Source organism: Sminthopsis crassicaudata, chromosome 4, assembly GCF_048593235.1.
Source record: "Sminthopsis crassicaudata isolate SCR6 chromosome 4, ASM4859323v1, whole genome shotgun sequence".
Taxonomy (NCBI): Eukaryota; Metazoa; Chordata; class Mammalia; order Dasyuromorphia; family Dasyuridae; genus Sminthopsis; species Sminthopsis crassicaudata.
The window spans coordinates 268,008,295-268,025,516 of NC_133620.1; the positions used below are offsets into that span (position 1 = coordinate 268,008,295).

The 17,222-nt window shown below is 35.3% G+C and overlaps 1 protein-coding gene across 3 annotated transcripts in view; it reads left to right on the forward strand.

The window, feature by feature from the left end:
• Positions 1–1,345: 1,345 nt before the first annotated feature.
• Positions 1,346–17,222, forward strand: part of LOC141566320 (cytochrome P450 2K6-like) — a 34,169-nt gene continuing 18,292 nt past the window's right edge. For 2 of the 3 annotated variants that reach the window (XR_012489282.1, XM_074310678.1), the window contains exons 1-7: positions 4,948–5,247; positions 6,434–6,596; positions 8,748–8,897; positions 9,560–9,720; positions 11,833–12,006; positions 13,465–13,606; positions 14,543–14,727. Coding sequence is in view for 2 of the 3 variants with exons in the window: in XM_074310678.1 (XP_074166779.1) it covers positions 5,062–5,247; positions 6,434–6,596; positions 8,748–8,897; positions 9,560–9,720; positions 11,833–12,006; positions 13,465–13,606; positions 14,543–14,727 (1,161 nt within the window). In the remaining variant the exon portion in view is untranslated. Of the gene's footprint in view, positions 1,517–4,947; positions 5,248–6,433; positions 6,597–8,747; positions 8,898–9,559; positions 9,721–11,832; positions 12,007–13,464; positions 13,607–14,542; positions 14,728–17,222 lie in introns of those variants that run through there. The other variant, XM_074310679.1, reaches the window with a different exon arrangement.

The following is a 17,222-nucleotide window of genomic DNA, read 5'->3' on the forward strand; positions in this document are numbered from 1 at the left end:
ATAAGGTCAAAATACTCTAAGTAAATTAGGAGAATAAAGGGATAGTTTACCTCTTAGATCTGTGAAAAAGAAAAAAAAAAATTATGGTCAAAGAAGAACTAGAGAGCATTATTGAGATAGCCCAGGCAATAAAATTCAGGACAGCCAAGGTGTTTGTAATTTTGAGAGTGTTTATTACCAGCTGGGATGGATCTCTCAGTAGAATTCTACGCCAAACAGAAGTAGAGACATTTTTGTTCAGCCATGAGGTAACAGTGCCTCGACTTTTACAAGGGGAAAAATAGGGGGTTTTCAGGATGTCTGATATAGTTAGGCAAGTATTCTGTCTGAACATAGTTGAGCAAGCACTTTGTAAAAACACTTCCCTTAATTTAGTTTAAGTAACATTTTCCTATAAGCCTGAGGCCCCCCCTGATCAAAGACTGAGGAGAGGCCAATCTTTTGTTCATTTCAATTATAAAATGAAAATGGATAATTCTGATTAAATTAAATTAAAAAGGTTTTGTATAAACAAAAACCAATGAAGCCAAGATTAGAAGGGAAGCAGAAAACTAGGGGTAAATTTTTACACCCAAAGGTCTCATGTCTAAAATATATAGAGAATTGACTCAAATTTATAAGAATACAAGACATTTTCCAATTGATAAATGGTCAAAGAATATGAACAGAAAATTTTCAGATGAAGAAATTAAATCCATTTCTAGTCATATAAAAAAGTGCTCTAAATTACTATGGATTAGAGAAATGCAAAGAAAGGTAACTCTGAAATACTACTATACCTCTCAGATTGACAAAGATGACAGGAAAAGATAATGACGAATGTTCTAGGGGATGTGAGAAAACTGGACACTAATACATTGTTGGTGGAGTTGTGAACTGATCCCACCATTCTGGAGAGCAATTTGGAATTATACCCAAATGACTTTGATTCAGCAGTGTCTCTACTGGGCCAGTATCCTGAACTGTTTGTGGAGTAGGGCATCTGAGTCCCAGAAGACTGAGTGAATCTCAATTGATCAGAAACACCAAGTCCAGCAGAGACACAATCCTGGGTGAGAAGGAACCAGCACAGCAGATGAGTGCAGCAGCAGTGGGACAGACTGTAAGAACAAGAAAAACTCACCAAAGAAGGAATAATCTCTTCAAATACAACAGAAATTAATGCTTCTGGCTTTAGCTTCAGGGACTTATGGGGTGGGAATGGGGTGCTTTTGATTTGGGGTTCCAGGTCAGAGGGGAGAACTTCAATGATTAATTTATTTTGAATACTCCCTGATATTCTCCTGGGCATATGGCAATGTTTTCTTTTATTTTCAATTTTCATTTTTTGTCTTTCTTTTTTCTATTCTGTTTTTTCTTATATTTTATTTAGTTCAGTTTAAAAAAAAAAAAGTATCAACAAAAGACTAAAAGAAAATCAAGAGTTCTAATCGCTGTTGTTGGGTTTCAGCAAGCCTATCAGAGAAGTTCCTCCAGAGGAATAGGTGAGAGTGTATGCAGAGGAGAAGGGGAGATGGTAAGTATACCGTGATCATTGTTTGTCTTTCATTCTTGAAAAGGAACAGTGACATCAGGAGAATGATGCCTTGACTGCAAGTAAAGAATACTATGAGAGCTATCCTTCCAAAGAACAGGACCACTGAAACACATACAAAAACTTGTCAGTTTGCACAAAAAACTTTTTTTTAATTTAACCAAAATTATATATTTTTTCATTTCATAATGTTCTTTAGTTCTTCTTTAGTCATAAATTCCTTCCTTCTCCATGAATCTGAAAGATAGACGATCAGACGATCTGTTCTTCTAATTTACTTCTAGTATCACCCTTTATGTTTAAATCATAAACCCATTTTTACCTTATCTTGGTAATAAGGTATTGAGTGTTGAGCTAAATGTTTAATTTCTGCAAATTATTTTCCAATTTTTCTTAACAATTTTTGTCAAATAGTGAGCTTTTATTCCAAAAGCTTTAGTATGGATTTATCAAACATTAGATTACTATAGTCATGGACTGTTATGTTTTATGAACTCCTACTTCTTAACCAGTACTAAATAGTTTTGATCACCACTTTATAAAATAGTTTTAAGTTTGGTACAGTTAGATTACCTTTCTTTTGCACAAAAACTTATTAACAAAGGAGAGAAGAGGCATAAAAGGCAAAAGGACAGCAAAGAAAAAACTGTGTGTATGTATTACAGAGAGAGTGCTTCTGTATATTATCTTATTACTATAATCTATATTAGCAACTTTCTTTAAGGTCAAACGAGAACATAAGCCATGAAGACTGTAAGAACAAGAAAAACTCATCAAAGAAGGAATAATCTCTTCAAATACAACAGAAATTAAACTTTACTAGCTAAGAGAATATTTGGAGAGAATGTAATAGTTATCTTCAGATATATGAAGGGTCTTCATGGTAAAGGAACTAGTCTTGTCTGGCTTGGCTCAGGAGGACAGAACTAGAAGCAAAGGATGAAAAAGTCAGGGAGACAAATCCAATTTTCATGTTTGGGGAAAAAAAGTCCTAACAACTATATCTTTCTAAATAGGAAGAGATTGCTCCAGTAGGTTTTCCATATCTGGAGACACCTTAAGTGGAGACTAGACAATCATAAATCAGGGATGTTGAAAAGGGGATTCTTGGTCTGGCTGACTTATTCAGAAGGTGTAAATTCAAAAGGTGATTCGGAAGTATCATAAATTTGGTTTTATCTATTAATGAATCATGAGATTAGATTTATATTTTTCTTATTTCCACAAGGTGATAAATTAATATGGTTGTTTAAAAAAAAAACCTGGAAAATGTGGGAGTCAAACTTAACCAGGATGTGGTATAATAGAAGAAAAAAAAATCTCCTATAGGTCACTCAGGTCCATGGACATAGAGCATTATGTAGACTGCCATCTTTTTTTAGAAATTGTTTTTTTTTTTTCCTATTTCCTTTATTTCCTCCGGAAATAAAGAGGGAGAGTATTACAGGAAAATTTAAGTGATGGAAAAAAGAAAACAACAAAAACATTTTTTAAAAGCTGACAAAAAAAATTTTAATCAGATTAAAATTGTATAACTACAAACTATAACCAGTAGGCAATTATATGGCTCAGTGGATAGAACATTGGACCTGGAGCCAGGAAAACTCACCATCCTGAGTTCAAATCTGGTCTGAGATATTTATTAGCTGGGCAATCCTGGGCAAGTCACTTTGATTCAATTTCCTCATCTGTAAAATGATCTGGAGAAGGAAATGTCAAATTGATGTAGTATCTTTGTCAAGAAAACCCCAAATAAGGTCAATAAGAGTAGGACACAACTCAACAACAAATGGATGTAAGTAATAACACCAAACAAATAGAAAAGTATTAAAATGGACATTTTCTCTGTCTCTTTTATTGAACTCATGCTCTCCCCACCAAGTCACATGTACACACACACACACACACACACACACACACACACACACACACCTTAACATTGTCTATCCAAGTCAGATAAGGGAAGAAAATAAGCATTTATGTAATGGTTCCTTATTAGATTACAGTTAATGTGTTCTATTTGGGGTTGTTTTGTTGTTGTGTGTTTTAGCAAATATTTTCTCATTTGATCCTCAAAACAGCCCCCAAAAGTAAGTGCTATTATTATATTCATTTTACAGTTGAAGAACCTAAGGTAAAGAGAGGCTAAAAGATTTACCCAAATACACTCAGATTTACTCAGTTTATAAGTACCTGAGGCTGAATTTGAAATCAGGTCTTGCTGGCTCCAGGGACAGTGTTCTAATCGTTGCACTACAGACTACCTCAGGAGTTAATGAATTTCAGTAAACTTTTCTTATGAAAAATCAGACAATATGGAGTCTAGTTCTTGCTCTAACATTAAACAGCTTTGTAACCTTGGGCTTTTTTGAATGTAGGCTATGCCAGTGTCACCTGTGTAACCTCAGACGATCACTTTCACCTCTATAATTTGTATTTCCTTATCTGTAAAATGAGAAATTTGGGTTAGATTACTTTTAAGGTCACATTCAGGTCTATGAAATGTTTGCTAATCAGAATTTTCTCCAAGCCATTTAATTGTCATTGTATAGGGAGTATAGTAGCCTGGTATATTACTTTATGATGATCCAAAGATCTGAAGATGCAGCATCCCCAGCAGTGAAGCTCCTGGGTCCTTGAGTGACTGCCAAGTGACTTGAAGACTAACAGAGACATGACAAAGATCTATCCATTGGATTTTGCCTATAAGCTTTGTCAATTGATACTTAGCCAATAGCCTTATCCTATACTATCAGTAACAACACTGGAAGTTCTTAAATATATCATTTGGGTCAACTAATTCTCATGAATTTCTGTGCACTATCTTTTACTATAAATTATTTATATTAATATATTTCTTTAAAGTCAAAGGAAAGCATGAACCATAAAGGGGGAAATTGTACCCATATTCCTAAGAACTCTGAAAATAAAAATCATAGATCATACTCAGACCTGGAAGAAATCTTCAAGATCATCTAGTCCAATTCCCTTTTTTAAAAGTTAAAAAAAAAAAAAACCCTGAAGGCTAAAAAGATTAATTAACATGTCCAAGATCACACAGGTAGCAAATAAGAGAGCCAAATTTTGAACTGGGGTCTTCTTTCCACTGTATTTTCAATAGCAAATTCTGTACTAGCAAATGCTGGCACAAGACATTTCACTCTAAGTTTATAGCCTAAATTAAGATTAAATTTGTTCATTTAATCTCTGAAATTTTTATTTTAAAGACTAATCCTTGTTATAAATGACATAAAACTCTATATCTATGTATGAAAATAAGTAAATCGGGGGATTAAGAAAGTGAGACAGGAAACAGAGACCAACCCAGGAGGCAAATGTTTGCCATGATCACTTAAACTCACTTGCTTACTTATTTGCTCCCTATAAATAAGGAGGGCTGACAGGGAATAGTTAGCAGTATCCAGGGCTTCTTCTTACTTCCAGGCAATACCAGCAACTGCCAAATCTGTTCCATTGCCATCTTGCCATATCCATTGGTGTAGTAACCCAGCAACTATTGATAGAAAATGAGTGAATTTCATTTGCTTTCCATACTTTCAGGGCTGAGTCTGATTTTGATTTTAATTCTAAATATAAAACTCACTCTGACTAAGAGTTTCAAGAGATACTCTCCTCCAGGACCGAGGCCTTTGCCAGTCATTGGAAACCTGCACATACTTAATCTGAAGAAGCTTTACCAAACCATGCAAAAGGTAAAAATTAGTGATTTACACATTGAAAGTTTACTTTCAAAATTATGGCTCAAGAACATGGAATAACAGAGACTAAATGAAATTGGGTCTTGAACACAGTCAGTATTATTTATTTGTTTCTGATTGCATGTCATTGGTTATTAGTTAATGGTTATTGGGTGTTAGTCAAAATTATGGCCCAAGAACATGGAATAACAAAGACTAAACTAAATGAAATTGGATCTTGAACAGTTTTATTTATTTCTGAATTGGTTGGTTATTGGTTATTAGTTGATGGTTATTATTGTACAGCATTTGGTGGGGGAGTAGAATTAGAGCAAAAAGAACAATGGGAATAACCACACTTAGGAAGGGTCACCCAACTCCCAGAAAATCTACACGGGGCAATTCTACCACACAGCTCTGGAAAAAGGTAAGTGACATTGTTGACCCTCTCAAAGGTTGGGGGTTGCAGTGTTGTGAGGTATCTCAAAGAATTTGCAGATTTGAACCCATATTCAAGTCAAGGGGCAAAGTTTATTGTAATTATAATGCCAATTGAAGTGGTCTAAATTCCAGGAGAATTTAGCAAGGAACATAGGGAAAGGAAAGCTGCTGGATTGTTGGAGACTAAAGTCTCATTCAGCCCTGGGATCAAAAATGGATTTCTTTTGGTCCCAGTAAATCTCTGTCTCTCAGAAATCCAATATAAAATATTGCCTCAGTTTCTCCGGCATTACAATATGATCTCTTATGTTACATCATCATCATCATCATCATATGCCTATTACATAATGCATTGTACAAAAATAAGAGTATATGTATACATATGTGCATTGTTTTGTATATATAAAGTCATGTTATTCTTTGACATTTGTTTGTCAGATATACTGGAAAATCAAGTATAGGTCTGTTTAAAAGGGAGTGGGGATGCTTCCCCATTCTATGTATGCTGCTGGCAGGAGGGAGGGGGGAGAAGGAAGAACTGGCAGTTACTGTCCTAAAGATAAAGTGAAGAATTAAAGCATTACTAGAGATTTGATCATATAATCTTAGACTTGGGAAGAATCTAAGCTATCATTACACCAGTTCATGATTTGGCAGAGATAGGACTAGAATCCAGGTGTCTTACCTCTCTCTCCAGCCCTCTTTGCACTGCATTGCACACTCTAAATTGCTTTCCTTTTTTTGTTTTCCTATATTAAAGCTCTCCCAAAAATATGGCAACATCTTCAGCTTGAGGATGGGTCCCAAGAAGGTGGTGGTGCTATCTGGATATGAGACAGTGAAAGATGCACTGGTAAACCACTCTGAGGAGTTTGGAGAGAGGGCCCATGTGCCTATTTTTGAAAAAATTTTTGAAGGAAAAGGTAACCAGGCTATAATTAAAATGTTTTCTAGGATATTCACTTTTCTACTTCCTTGTAGGCTCTGTGTGTCCTTCTGCCTTTTCAAACCTTTTTGTTTTTATTTTCCTTTCAACAATCTACATGACAAACATTACTTTGACATCACTAGTTGTCTCAAGGAACAAAGGAGTTACTTGATGGGATGCTTACAGTGAAAATCAAAAAGACTGGAGCAGCTAGTGGTGTAGTACATAGAGCACCATCCCTGAAGTCATGAGGACCTGAGTTCAAATTTGGACTCAGACACTTAACATTTACTAGCTGTGTGACCTTGGGTAAGTCACTTAACCCCAATTGCCTCAAAAAAAAAAAAAAGAAAAGAAAATCAAAAAGACTGTTAGTGATAAGCAGGGGCTATTTCTGATTGATTAAATAATTTATTTTTATTGTTGTTGAGTCATTTTTCAGGGCTCCACTTGAGGTTTTCTTGGCAAAGGATAGAAGAGTAGTTTGCCTTTTCCTTCATCTCATTTCATAGATTAGGAAACTGAGGTAAACAGGGTTAAGAGACTTGCCCATGATCAGAGCACACAGATAGTAAGTGCCTGAGGATAGATTTGAAATGAGGAAGATGAATCTTGCTGACTCAGGCCCAGCACTCTATCCACCTAGCAGTCTCTTCAAATATAATTTACTATCAAGAAGTAATTAAGAGAATGTACATTTTACCTAGGAATTATCAGCTCTCAATCATTTCAAACAGACAGTAAACTAACACATTTTTGGTCATCTTTAGATTTGTAGATTAAAAGGGAGAAAGAACCTTATAATTAATCAAAGCCAGACCCTTCATTTCACAGAAAAAACAGGTTCAGAAAAATTAAATGTTTTAAGTCTATGAGACAGGATTAAAATTCAAGTTCAAACTACTAAATCATATTGCTTCTCATAGATGTCAATAAACCTGCTCCGTGCAGGAGTAGGTGATTTATCTATTTGGATCAACCTATCTGTCACAGGGGAATCAGGACCTGGAGTCAGTGGTATATTCCCTCTTAATTTCTGAAATGGGTGGGAAAGCTTTGGAAGTTGATTCTTGAGAAGCAAGCACCTAAGGCATTTACTTCATGGTGAATGATTCAGCAATAAATTTAAAACTAAAGAAAAACAAAACAAAACTATTAACTCCACTAATTCAATTGCAACTTCCACATATATCAAAGTAATTACACAAATCCCAAAACAAGGAATTAAAATGAATGTTCTGGTCACTTTAACATGAACAAAATAGATGAAAACTGCAATATCCTTAGTCTGAGAAGCATGAAATAATTACGCTTTGCTCACACTCATGCCAGGAAATGACTTTGCCAGTCTATTATCAAACCATTAGGTGGGGCTATGACTCAAATGTGATGAGGTTTCTTAGAAATATCTTGTGGAAAAAACACTGAATTTGCGATCAGAAGACTTCAGTATGAGCTCTATTTCTACTACTTTTATTTTCTTTATAACCATGGAAGAGCATGACAAAGAATTGTTCTAACATAAAAAGTTTATACCTTTTGTATTCTGATGCCCTGGGACAAGCACTAGTACAGGGTCATTAAGGTAAGGACTGTATCTCATACTTCTCAGGGGCATCCTGACACATAAGAGCAGGGTTTGTATCCTACCTCGGATATTTACTAATTTTGTGATCCTGAGTAAATCCCTAATCTCTCAGACCCAATGTCCTCATCTGTAAGACATCGTGGCATAGTGGATGGATATCTATCCTTGAAGCCAGAAAGACCTGGTTCAGATCCTCCATCTAACATTTATTGTGTGATGTTGGTCAACTGACTTAATTTCTCAGCATCCTAGGCAACTTTCTAAGACTGTAAGTATCAGAGATGTCACATAAACAGAAAAACTTTGTTTGCCTAGAAATTTTCAGAAACGATGAAATCACAAATGCAATCTCTAACATTTTTGGCTTCAAACAGATTCAAATGAGATAGTGTATATTTCAAAATTTAATGTGCCCCTAGTTAATATTGCTTTCCAATATGCCCCACAAAACCTATTATTTCCTGGACACACAGTAAGAATTTTATAATATTTGAGTTTAATCCAATAAATTGCATTTTGAACAAGTAAACATTGGAAAAGATTTTTCCCTACCTTTAGGAATTGTCTTTTCTCATGGTGAAAACTGGAAAATCATTAGGAGATTCAGCTTGACAACTCTGAGAAACTTTGGTATGGGCAAGAGAGTCATAGAGGAGAGAATTGTAGAAGAATGTCAACATCTAATACAAGATATTGAGTCCTATCAAGGTGAGTTGTCTGATCAAAAAACAGGATTTTTGGCAAAATAAATTAACAGGAATAGTCATGTATGGAATATGGTCCCAGTGTGCTCAATATACCCTACTACAACATTTCCACTGGACCACCTCTATCTTATGAGGGGAAGAACTAATGGGAATACTTACGTAGAGTGTGTCAATTTACTCATCCATACACTATAACATCCAGATTTTTTTCTCCTTACAAATTATATATCATCATTTCATTATTCTCTGTCATTTGGAGCACAATAAAATCATGGGTAATCAAAAAAGGTTGCTTTTATTCATGACATAATAGAACCCTTGACCTATTACTATTTGCACAAATGTAGATGTCATTTCATTTTCTGAACCTCATCTTCTTTCATTACAAAATAGAGAAGCTGAAGTAGATGATAGCCCCAAAGACCATATTTTATTAAATTAATAAACGCCTATTGGTTAATTGGTTGATTAATTGTATTATCTTGTTTCAATTCTCTGAAAAATTCTCCCTATCCTTTAAGGTCAGTCTTATCATTAACCCCTCTTTTGCCTAAAATTCTGTAATACTGCTATGTTGTAGGATCTATAAATACATTACGGCACTTAGTTATGCAGAAAAAAATATATATGTGAATCTGTATGACCTAACAAATTATTTTCCAGGAAAGCCATTTGAGACCAAGACAATCATGAATGCTTCTGTAGCCAATATCATTGTGTCAGTCCTGCTTGGGAAGAGGTTTGAATACCAAGACCCTCAGTTCCTGAGACTTTTATATTTGATTGGTGAAAATGTGAGACTTATAGGAGGTCCTAGCATTATGGTAATTGTCTATTTTTTGTTAAATGTCATTCCTCATGTAATGCACTTAAATAATCAAAAGAATAAAAGTAGGTGCTTCTTCAGGATCCCAGAGATCCCACAGAGGGGACCTCAGAGATAGTCTAGTTCAATCTTTTCATCTTACAGATAGGGAAGCTGAGGCCCACAGAAATTGTGAAGTGCCTGAGGTTACATAGCAAGTGGTGAAGCTGGAATTTTAACCCTGACTCCACTTGCTCTAAATGTAGTAGTATTTCCTCTGAATCAACTGACTCTTATCCTTTCCGAAAATGCTTATTTCTGGTCCAGCCCTCCTATTTAATACAAATGAGTACTTTTTAATAAAACTTTATATAAGCTCCCTATAATGCCTCAGTCGTTCTAGTAGCTCTTTCTGATTCATCTTTTCACAATCTAAGAAAGGGGAATCTCTGTTCAAAAACTGATCCATTACAGTAAATTCTTTGAAAAACTGGAATGATTTGAAAAAAATTATTGTTAGCTAACATAAGATCTTTAAGAGACGCTCATAATATTTTCTCAGGAAGGGAGTTCGACTCTCATAACTTGCTGATGTCCAGGTTCTCAGATTGAGTTAGATAACAGGCAAAATGCCTGCTTGTATCATAAAAGAATAAAAGAATAGGTCCTATTAGTAGTTCATAATATGAAAGTCACACTATAAAATATTCCTCTTTGGGAAATGTCAACTCCATTAATTATAAAGACAGATTGCTGAGGACAATGAGGTATACAAATATAATGTGTAACTATCAGATAATCCTACACTTCTTTTGTACTTCTGTCCTTTTCCTTTGATGATTTTAGTATGTACTGCAACCTTCTTCAAATTTTGACATTCCATATTTTGACTTATTTGACTAAAAAACAATAACAACATAAGTACAAAAAACCAAAAATGCTAGAAGATTCAGACACACAAGTTGGACTAGATGGTCTCTGAGATTTCTTATGGTTCTGAGATTCAATCATTTTATAACTGTAAATTATAGGAAGATAGATTCTCAATAGAGTTAGGAAGAACATGTCACAATTAAGAGTCATCAAGGGGCAGCTAGATAGTGAAGCGAATATGGCAACAGCCCTGAAGTCAGGAGGACCTGAGTTTAAATCTAACCTCAGACACTTAACACTTTCTAGCTGTGTGACATTGGGCAAGTCACTTAACCCCAATTGCCTCAGCATAAAGGAAAAAAAAAAAGTCATCTAACAACAATATGGGCCTAGCACATACTTTCTCTGTTACTGGAAGTTGGATTATGGTCATTTTTTCTTCCACAGTATTCCTCAAATCTGTTCCTGTCTCTCTTTTCAGTCACATGGTCTTGTCCAGGCCCTCATTGCCTCTAGCCTAGATTATTTCAATAGTGTCCTAAATGGTCTTCCTGAATAAAATCTCTCCCCTCTAATCTATTTTCTGTATAGCTGATAGTGATATTCCTAAAACTCAGCTCTGACAATGTGACTTTCCTAATCAAATAGCTTTACTAAATCCCTATTGCCCATAAATTAATTTTTTTTAAAAAGCTTTAAAAATGTTTAAAACTTCATAATTTGGCTGTGTTCTACTATTACTGGGTACATATTACTCTCCTTTGGAACTGCCCAGATTGGCTAACCTGGCCCTTCCTGCTTTTTTCTTATACACACATTCTGTTCTCTGTGTCTGAGCCTTTTGATGGATTGTTCCTCATTCCTTGAATATTCTTCCTTTTCTCCTTGCCTCCTTAAATCTCTAGCTTTTTTCAAAGCTTAGCTAAAATTCCAACTCCTATATGAAGCCTTTCCAGACCCTTTCATCCCCATTGTTAATGTTCTCTAAATTATTTGACATTTATTTTTGTGTGTATAATCGGTATTTCTACCACAGAAAGGGAGCTCCTTATAAAGTTCTTTGCCTTTTTATACACAGCAACTAGTACAGTTGTTATACAGTTAATATTAAAAAAAAAAAAAAAAAAAAAAACAACTTAATGATTGATTGAATTCTTCTTGGGGATTTACCAGGGGAGATTCATGCTAGAGGTAGGGTTAGGTTATTACAACTCCAAAATTCTATGCCTATTTTATCTTGCTGTTTTTATTCCTTTAGCTTTTCAATATGTTCCCAGCCTTGGGGTTTGTTCTACAAGATTACAAAACAGTACTCAAGAACAGAGATGAATTGTTTTCTTTTGTAAGGATGACTTTCTTAGACCATCTTCAAAAACTGGATAAAAATGACCAAAGAAGTTTCATTGATGCCTTTCTTATCAGACAACAGGAGGTACTAGAGTTTTGCTTTGGGGCTTGCCTTAATCAAAAGTATTTTCATAAAGATCTTTCAGCTAGCAGGCTAATAATGTTAATACCTGGTACAATTAATTCTTATGGCCTTTCTTCGCCTTTCCCCCATTTGCTTATTTATTTATGCTCAGAGATGAAATGAGATAATATATTAATCACATCAATTAGGGAAAAGATTGGATTAAGTGATACCATAAATTTAAAAGATCTTCTTGACATTTAAAGATGTCATAAGTTAATATCAATCCACTTTTTCAGGCTTATTTCCTATTATTACATTTACCTAGACCTCCATTTTCATATTGTTTCTTTATCTTTACATAAATGGTCCCTCATGCCTGAGATGCAAAACCTTCCTCACTCCCTTCATTCCTGGTTCTTAGAATCTGTACTTTCTTCAAAGCATAAGTCAGGTGCAACCTCCTCTAAGAATCCTTTGTAGATTCCTCCTCACCCCCCAACCCAATTAATTATTATTAATTATTAATTAAGCAATTATTAATGCTCTGTTTAGTTGAAGTTATTTTTTATTTACTCTATTCACTTGTCTTTTGATTGTTTCCCCCAGTAGAACACAAACTCCTTGAAGCTATTTCCTTTATTCTTCTAATCTATCAATCTATCTATCCATTCAGTTAGCTAGGTAGCTATCCATTCATTAATTTGTGATTTATTCATTTATTAGCTCATTTATTTGTTTGTGTTTGAGTTCCTATGACATACTAGCACAGTTCTTTGAGTATAGGTGTTTAAACAAATGTTAGTTGCATGTAATCTGGCAGATTAATAGCAAGAAAATCTTATCTAAATAGGATGTCCTGAGTTCAAATTCTGCCTCAGATTTTTTTCTAGCAGTATGACTGTCAAGTCACTTAAGCTCTCTGAATTTGTTAAATTAGATTGAACTTAATGACTTCTAAGATCCATTCCATTTCTAACTCTATGATTCTATGAATTATTGAATTGAATTATCCTTATATTCCTTTCCATCTCTGAGACTCTGATTTATATATATGTATATATATATGTACATTTATATATAAAACTGCTTTAACCAACTCCTAGCTATATAGTTATTAGATTTTTTTTATTCTAAGTCAAAACCAAAAGCATAGAAGATATCTGATATTTGTTATCATTTTCTCTTAAAGGTTTAAGATATTCTTTCCTAAATAGTTAATAGATAACTTCATCTATAACTAAATTTCAAGCTCTCTCTCACTTTCTAACTCTCTACCTCTGTCTCTCTCTATCTCTTTCCTAAAACATTCTACTGAATCATTATTATATAGAATTCCATAAGAGTCAAGATGAATGAAATGCTTAGTCTGAAATCTGGGTAAATGTGCTAGCCTGTCATCATTCTATCTGGGAATGAACTTCGGGTTTTTTGTTGTTGCTGTTTTTTTTATCCTTCATTACCCATTTTGCTGTTCAGGAGAAAGATAAATCTGATGACTGCTTCAGCAATGATAACTTGGTGGCCCTTGTTACTAACCTGTTTGTTGCGGGAACAGAGACTACCTCCACTACCCTTCGTTGGGGAATTCTACTCATGATGAAATATCCTGAGATCCAGAGTAAGGACCTAGACCTGTATTGCTTTTCAAAACTAAATTTATATTTATGTCTTTTGATTTTATATCTCCTAGATTTATTTGCTCTTTTCCTTTCCTCTTCTCACTTCTTCCCATTTTTTCTCATTTTTTTTAATATATAATTTTGATTATTGTTAAAGATGGGCCTTATTGCTGGATTAAACTTCCTCCAACAGTGTTGTTCTTATATTTGGACTTTGTGAAATCTAATCACCAATTTTTGTTGCTTTTTACTGATTAGTTTTTACAATCTTGAACATTTTATAAGAAATGTAAGCCTCATCTCTTACTGTTTTCCCCCACAGTTTGCATAAATTAGAATAGGGGTTGGGGCTGAACCTGTAATTTTATTTATAAAGAGAACTCTCAGATAAAGGAATTCTCTCTACCAATGGAGGTCTGTACCTTTTCTGTCTAGAATACTGAGAGGTTGATTGTGACTTATATAGGGTCATATACTCAGTATCAGAGATCAAACTGTAACCAAGTCTTAAATTCTTTCTGATAGTGCAATCTATCTATTATGCAACTGCTTCTCATCTTCTGATGTCTCCTTCCTATCCACTATGTCATAATCATATGACTATGGATGATTTTTCTAGACCACTCAGATTATAGTAGAGTAAATCTTTTTATACTAAACCTTGAATTAACATTGTCTTGATAAACATGCATGAATTTCATAAGAACAGTTGAGGAAACTATTAAGGAAATTTTATATAATTTCTTTTGTTCCTTATATGCTAACTATGTGGGGGTTTAAACAGCATTGAATGAAGGGAGTCATCAGTTTGAGTATACTTTTGGTATCTTCACCAAACATGAAATAGCCCATTTCAATAATATGCATATATACACATATATGCCCATGTATATTCTAATTATTTTACTTCCCCATTCCACATTTCACCCTATAAGAAAAAGTCCAAAATGAGATCATCAAAGTTGTAGGATCAGCCCAGCCTCGAATGGAGCATCGAGCTCAAATGCCATATACAGATGCTGTCATCCATGAAATTCAGAGATTTTCTAGTATACTGCCAATGAGCGTATCCCGGGAAACTACCACAGATGTCATCTTTAAAAATTATTACATTCCAAAGGTAAGAGAATCAGACTATAAAATGTGTGAAGAGGATGAAGGTACTTCAACAGACAAAAATTAGAGAATCAATGCCATCATTATGATGTGCTCTTTACAAGAAAAATAATACAAGAAAAGGGCAGGAGCTCATTGGAAGAACATGTCCTCAGAATAAAATATATAATTATAGATCTATACTTGGAATATATTATTATAGATCTATACTATAGATCCTCAGGGGCCATCTAGTTCAATCTCCTTATCTTAGAGATGAGGTAAATGAGACTAAAAGAGATTGAGTGACATGTACAAAATCATACAAATACTAAGTATTAGAAGGTATATGTTAACCCAGCATTTTTTTTTCCTTTAGCTCCTCTGAGTTCTTTATGGCAATTTTCTTCCCCTTTTCTCAATTTTATTTTATTTTTTGAAAATGTTTATTGATGATTTTGGCAATTTTTTTTTTTACATAACAGTTACACTCCTTAATATACCTCCCAAATGAACACTTCTATATAACAAAAAAAAAAAAAAAAAAACAATAAGCAAAACAGTGACCATACTCAACATTCTTAACTTCCTACTTTTTCTATGTGGGAATAGAAATATGTTTCATTATATGTTCTTTGGGACTAAAATTGGTTTGGCTGTATTAAGGAATTGTTTCCATTTACACTGCTCTAATAATGTTATTCATTCTACTTCTCTTTTTCACTTAAGTCTGTATCATAATATTAATTCAAGTTTATCCATCTCCATGTTTATTTTCAACCTGATTGATGGAAATAGAGCCACTTTCTGCTGGAACTCTATCTTTCCAGAAATCAGCAAGAGTCAGGATCACTAAACATCTTTATTCTAGATCTTTACCTTCGCCTCCAACGCCCGGTCACGAGTGCAAGTGAGCGTGAGTTCCACCACCCAAGTTTCTCTTGCTCCTCCCACACAAGTCACTTCCCTCTCTTTGTCTCACCAATCAAGTCAGCACAGAACAGCTGGGGAGGGTCAACCTTAAACAAGTTAATAGGGAACCGTCCAATTGGCAATTAGTCTCATGTGCTTCATCATCCAAGTGCATTGCTCAGTTCTAGCCCTTTACATCTCCCGCTTTCTTTTGTTTTAGACCACAGGAGGTCGCGCCATCCCTGACCTTTCAGGGAGATTAGAACCCCAAAAAGGACGTGATCACGCCCCCCCTGACTTCTCAGGAGGGGAGATGAAAGCACTAAAAAGGAGATAATCACGCCCTCCCTGACATCTCAGGAAGGGAGATGAGAAGCACCAAAGAGAAGTGGGGATTTGCTAGCGGGTTTCTGGATTGAAGGGCCTTATTAGAGACAAGTATGCACAAACCCATCAGCATGGGAGTTATTACACAAGCACATAGCAATAACGCAGAGGCTATTAGTGGTGACTCTCCCCATAATCAGTGCAGACTCAATGTGGTGTAACAAACAGGAATTGTACATGCAAATAGTGACATAACAAACAATATAAATCAACATGGTATTGTAAGAGATTTCCAGAAGTCCTAGAAGGAGGGTATGTAGACACCAGACACACATACCCCTTCTTCAGCAACCAAGAAATAGTCCAAAACCAACCTATTGTCCATTGCTTCACTGTTAGGGAATCCAATGATCCCCACAAGTTTTTGAAATCCCACATCAGTCTTTTTATATGTTAGGGAATCCAATGATCCCCACAAGTTTTTGAAGTCCAGCAACAGTCTTATGATGCCTCAGAGAATCCAATGATTCCTGAGGACTTTCAGTCCTACAATAGTCTTATGATGCCTCAGAGAATCCAATGATTCCTGAGGACTTTCAGTCCTACAACAGTCTTATGATGTCTCAGAGAATCCAATGATTCCTGAGGACTTTCAGTCCTACAATAGTCTTATGATGTCTCAGAGAATCCAATGATTCCTGAGGATTTCAGTCCTACAATAGTCTTATGATGTCTCAGAGAATCCAATGATTCCTGAGACTTTCAAGTCCTACAATAGTCTTATGATGTCTCAGAGAATCCAATGATTCCTGAGACTTTCAAGTCCTACAATAGTCTTATGATGTCTCAGAGAATCCAATGATTTCTGAGGATTTTCAAGTCCAACAGTTTTTGATGTCCATGGGTCAAACGCCATAACTGCCAGGTTCTTTCAGTGGTGGGCACAGTCAGCAACGGAACCACCCGATGTTTCTTGGGCCTTCTCCTTCGTTTCAAGGGTCTGCTCTGTCTCTCTCCGATGGACAAGGCGAATACGGCTCGTTGGCACCCATCTGATTCCTTCTCCATCTGTAGAGATACAAGCAAACCCTCTCCCCCAAGCAGTTAACCTATCTGGTCCCTTCCATTCACCACTTTCTGGGTCTCTCCACATCACTTGGCGATTATCTAAAGACAGTGGAGCTGCTCGCACTGGACACTGCCCTTCCGGTGAGTTATAAAACCTGTCTGCTGGAGCCAGTGCATCTTTGTCAAAAATTAAAAAATTAATGGTATAGAGAA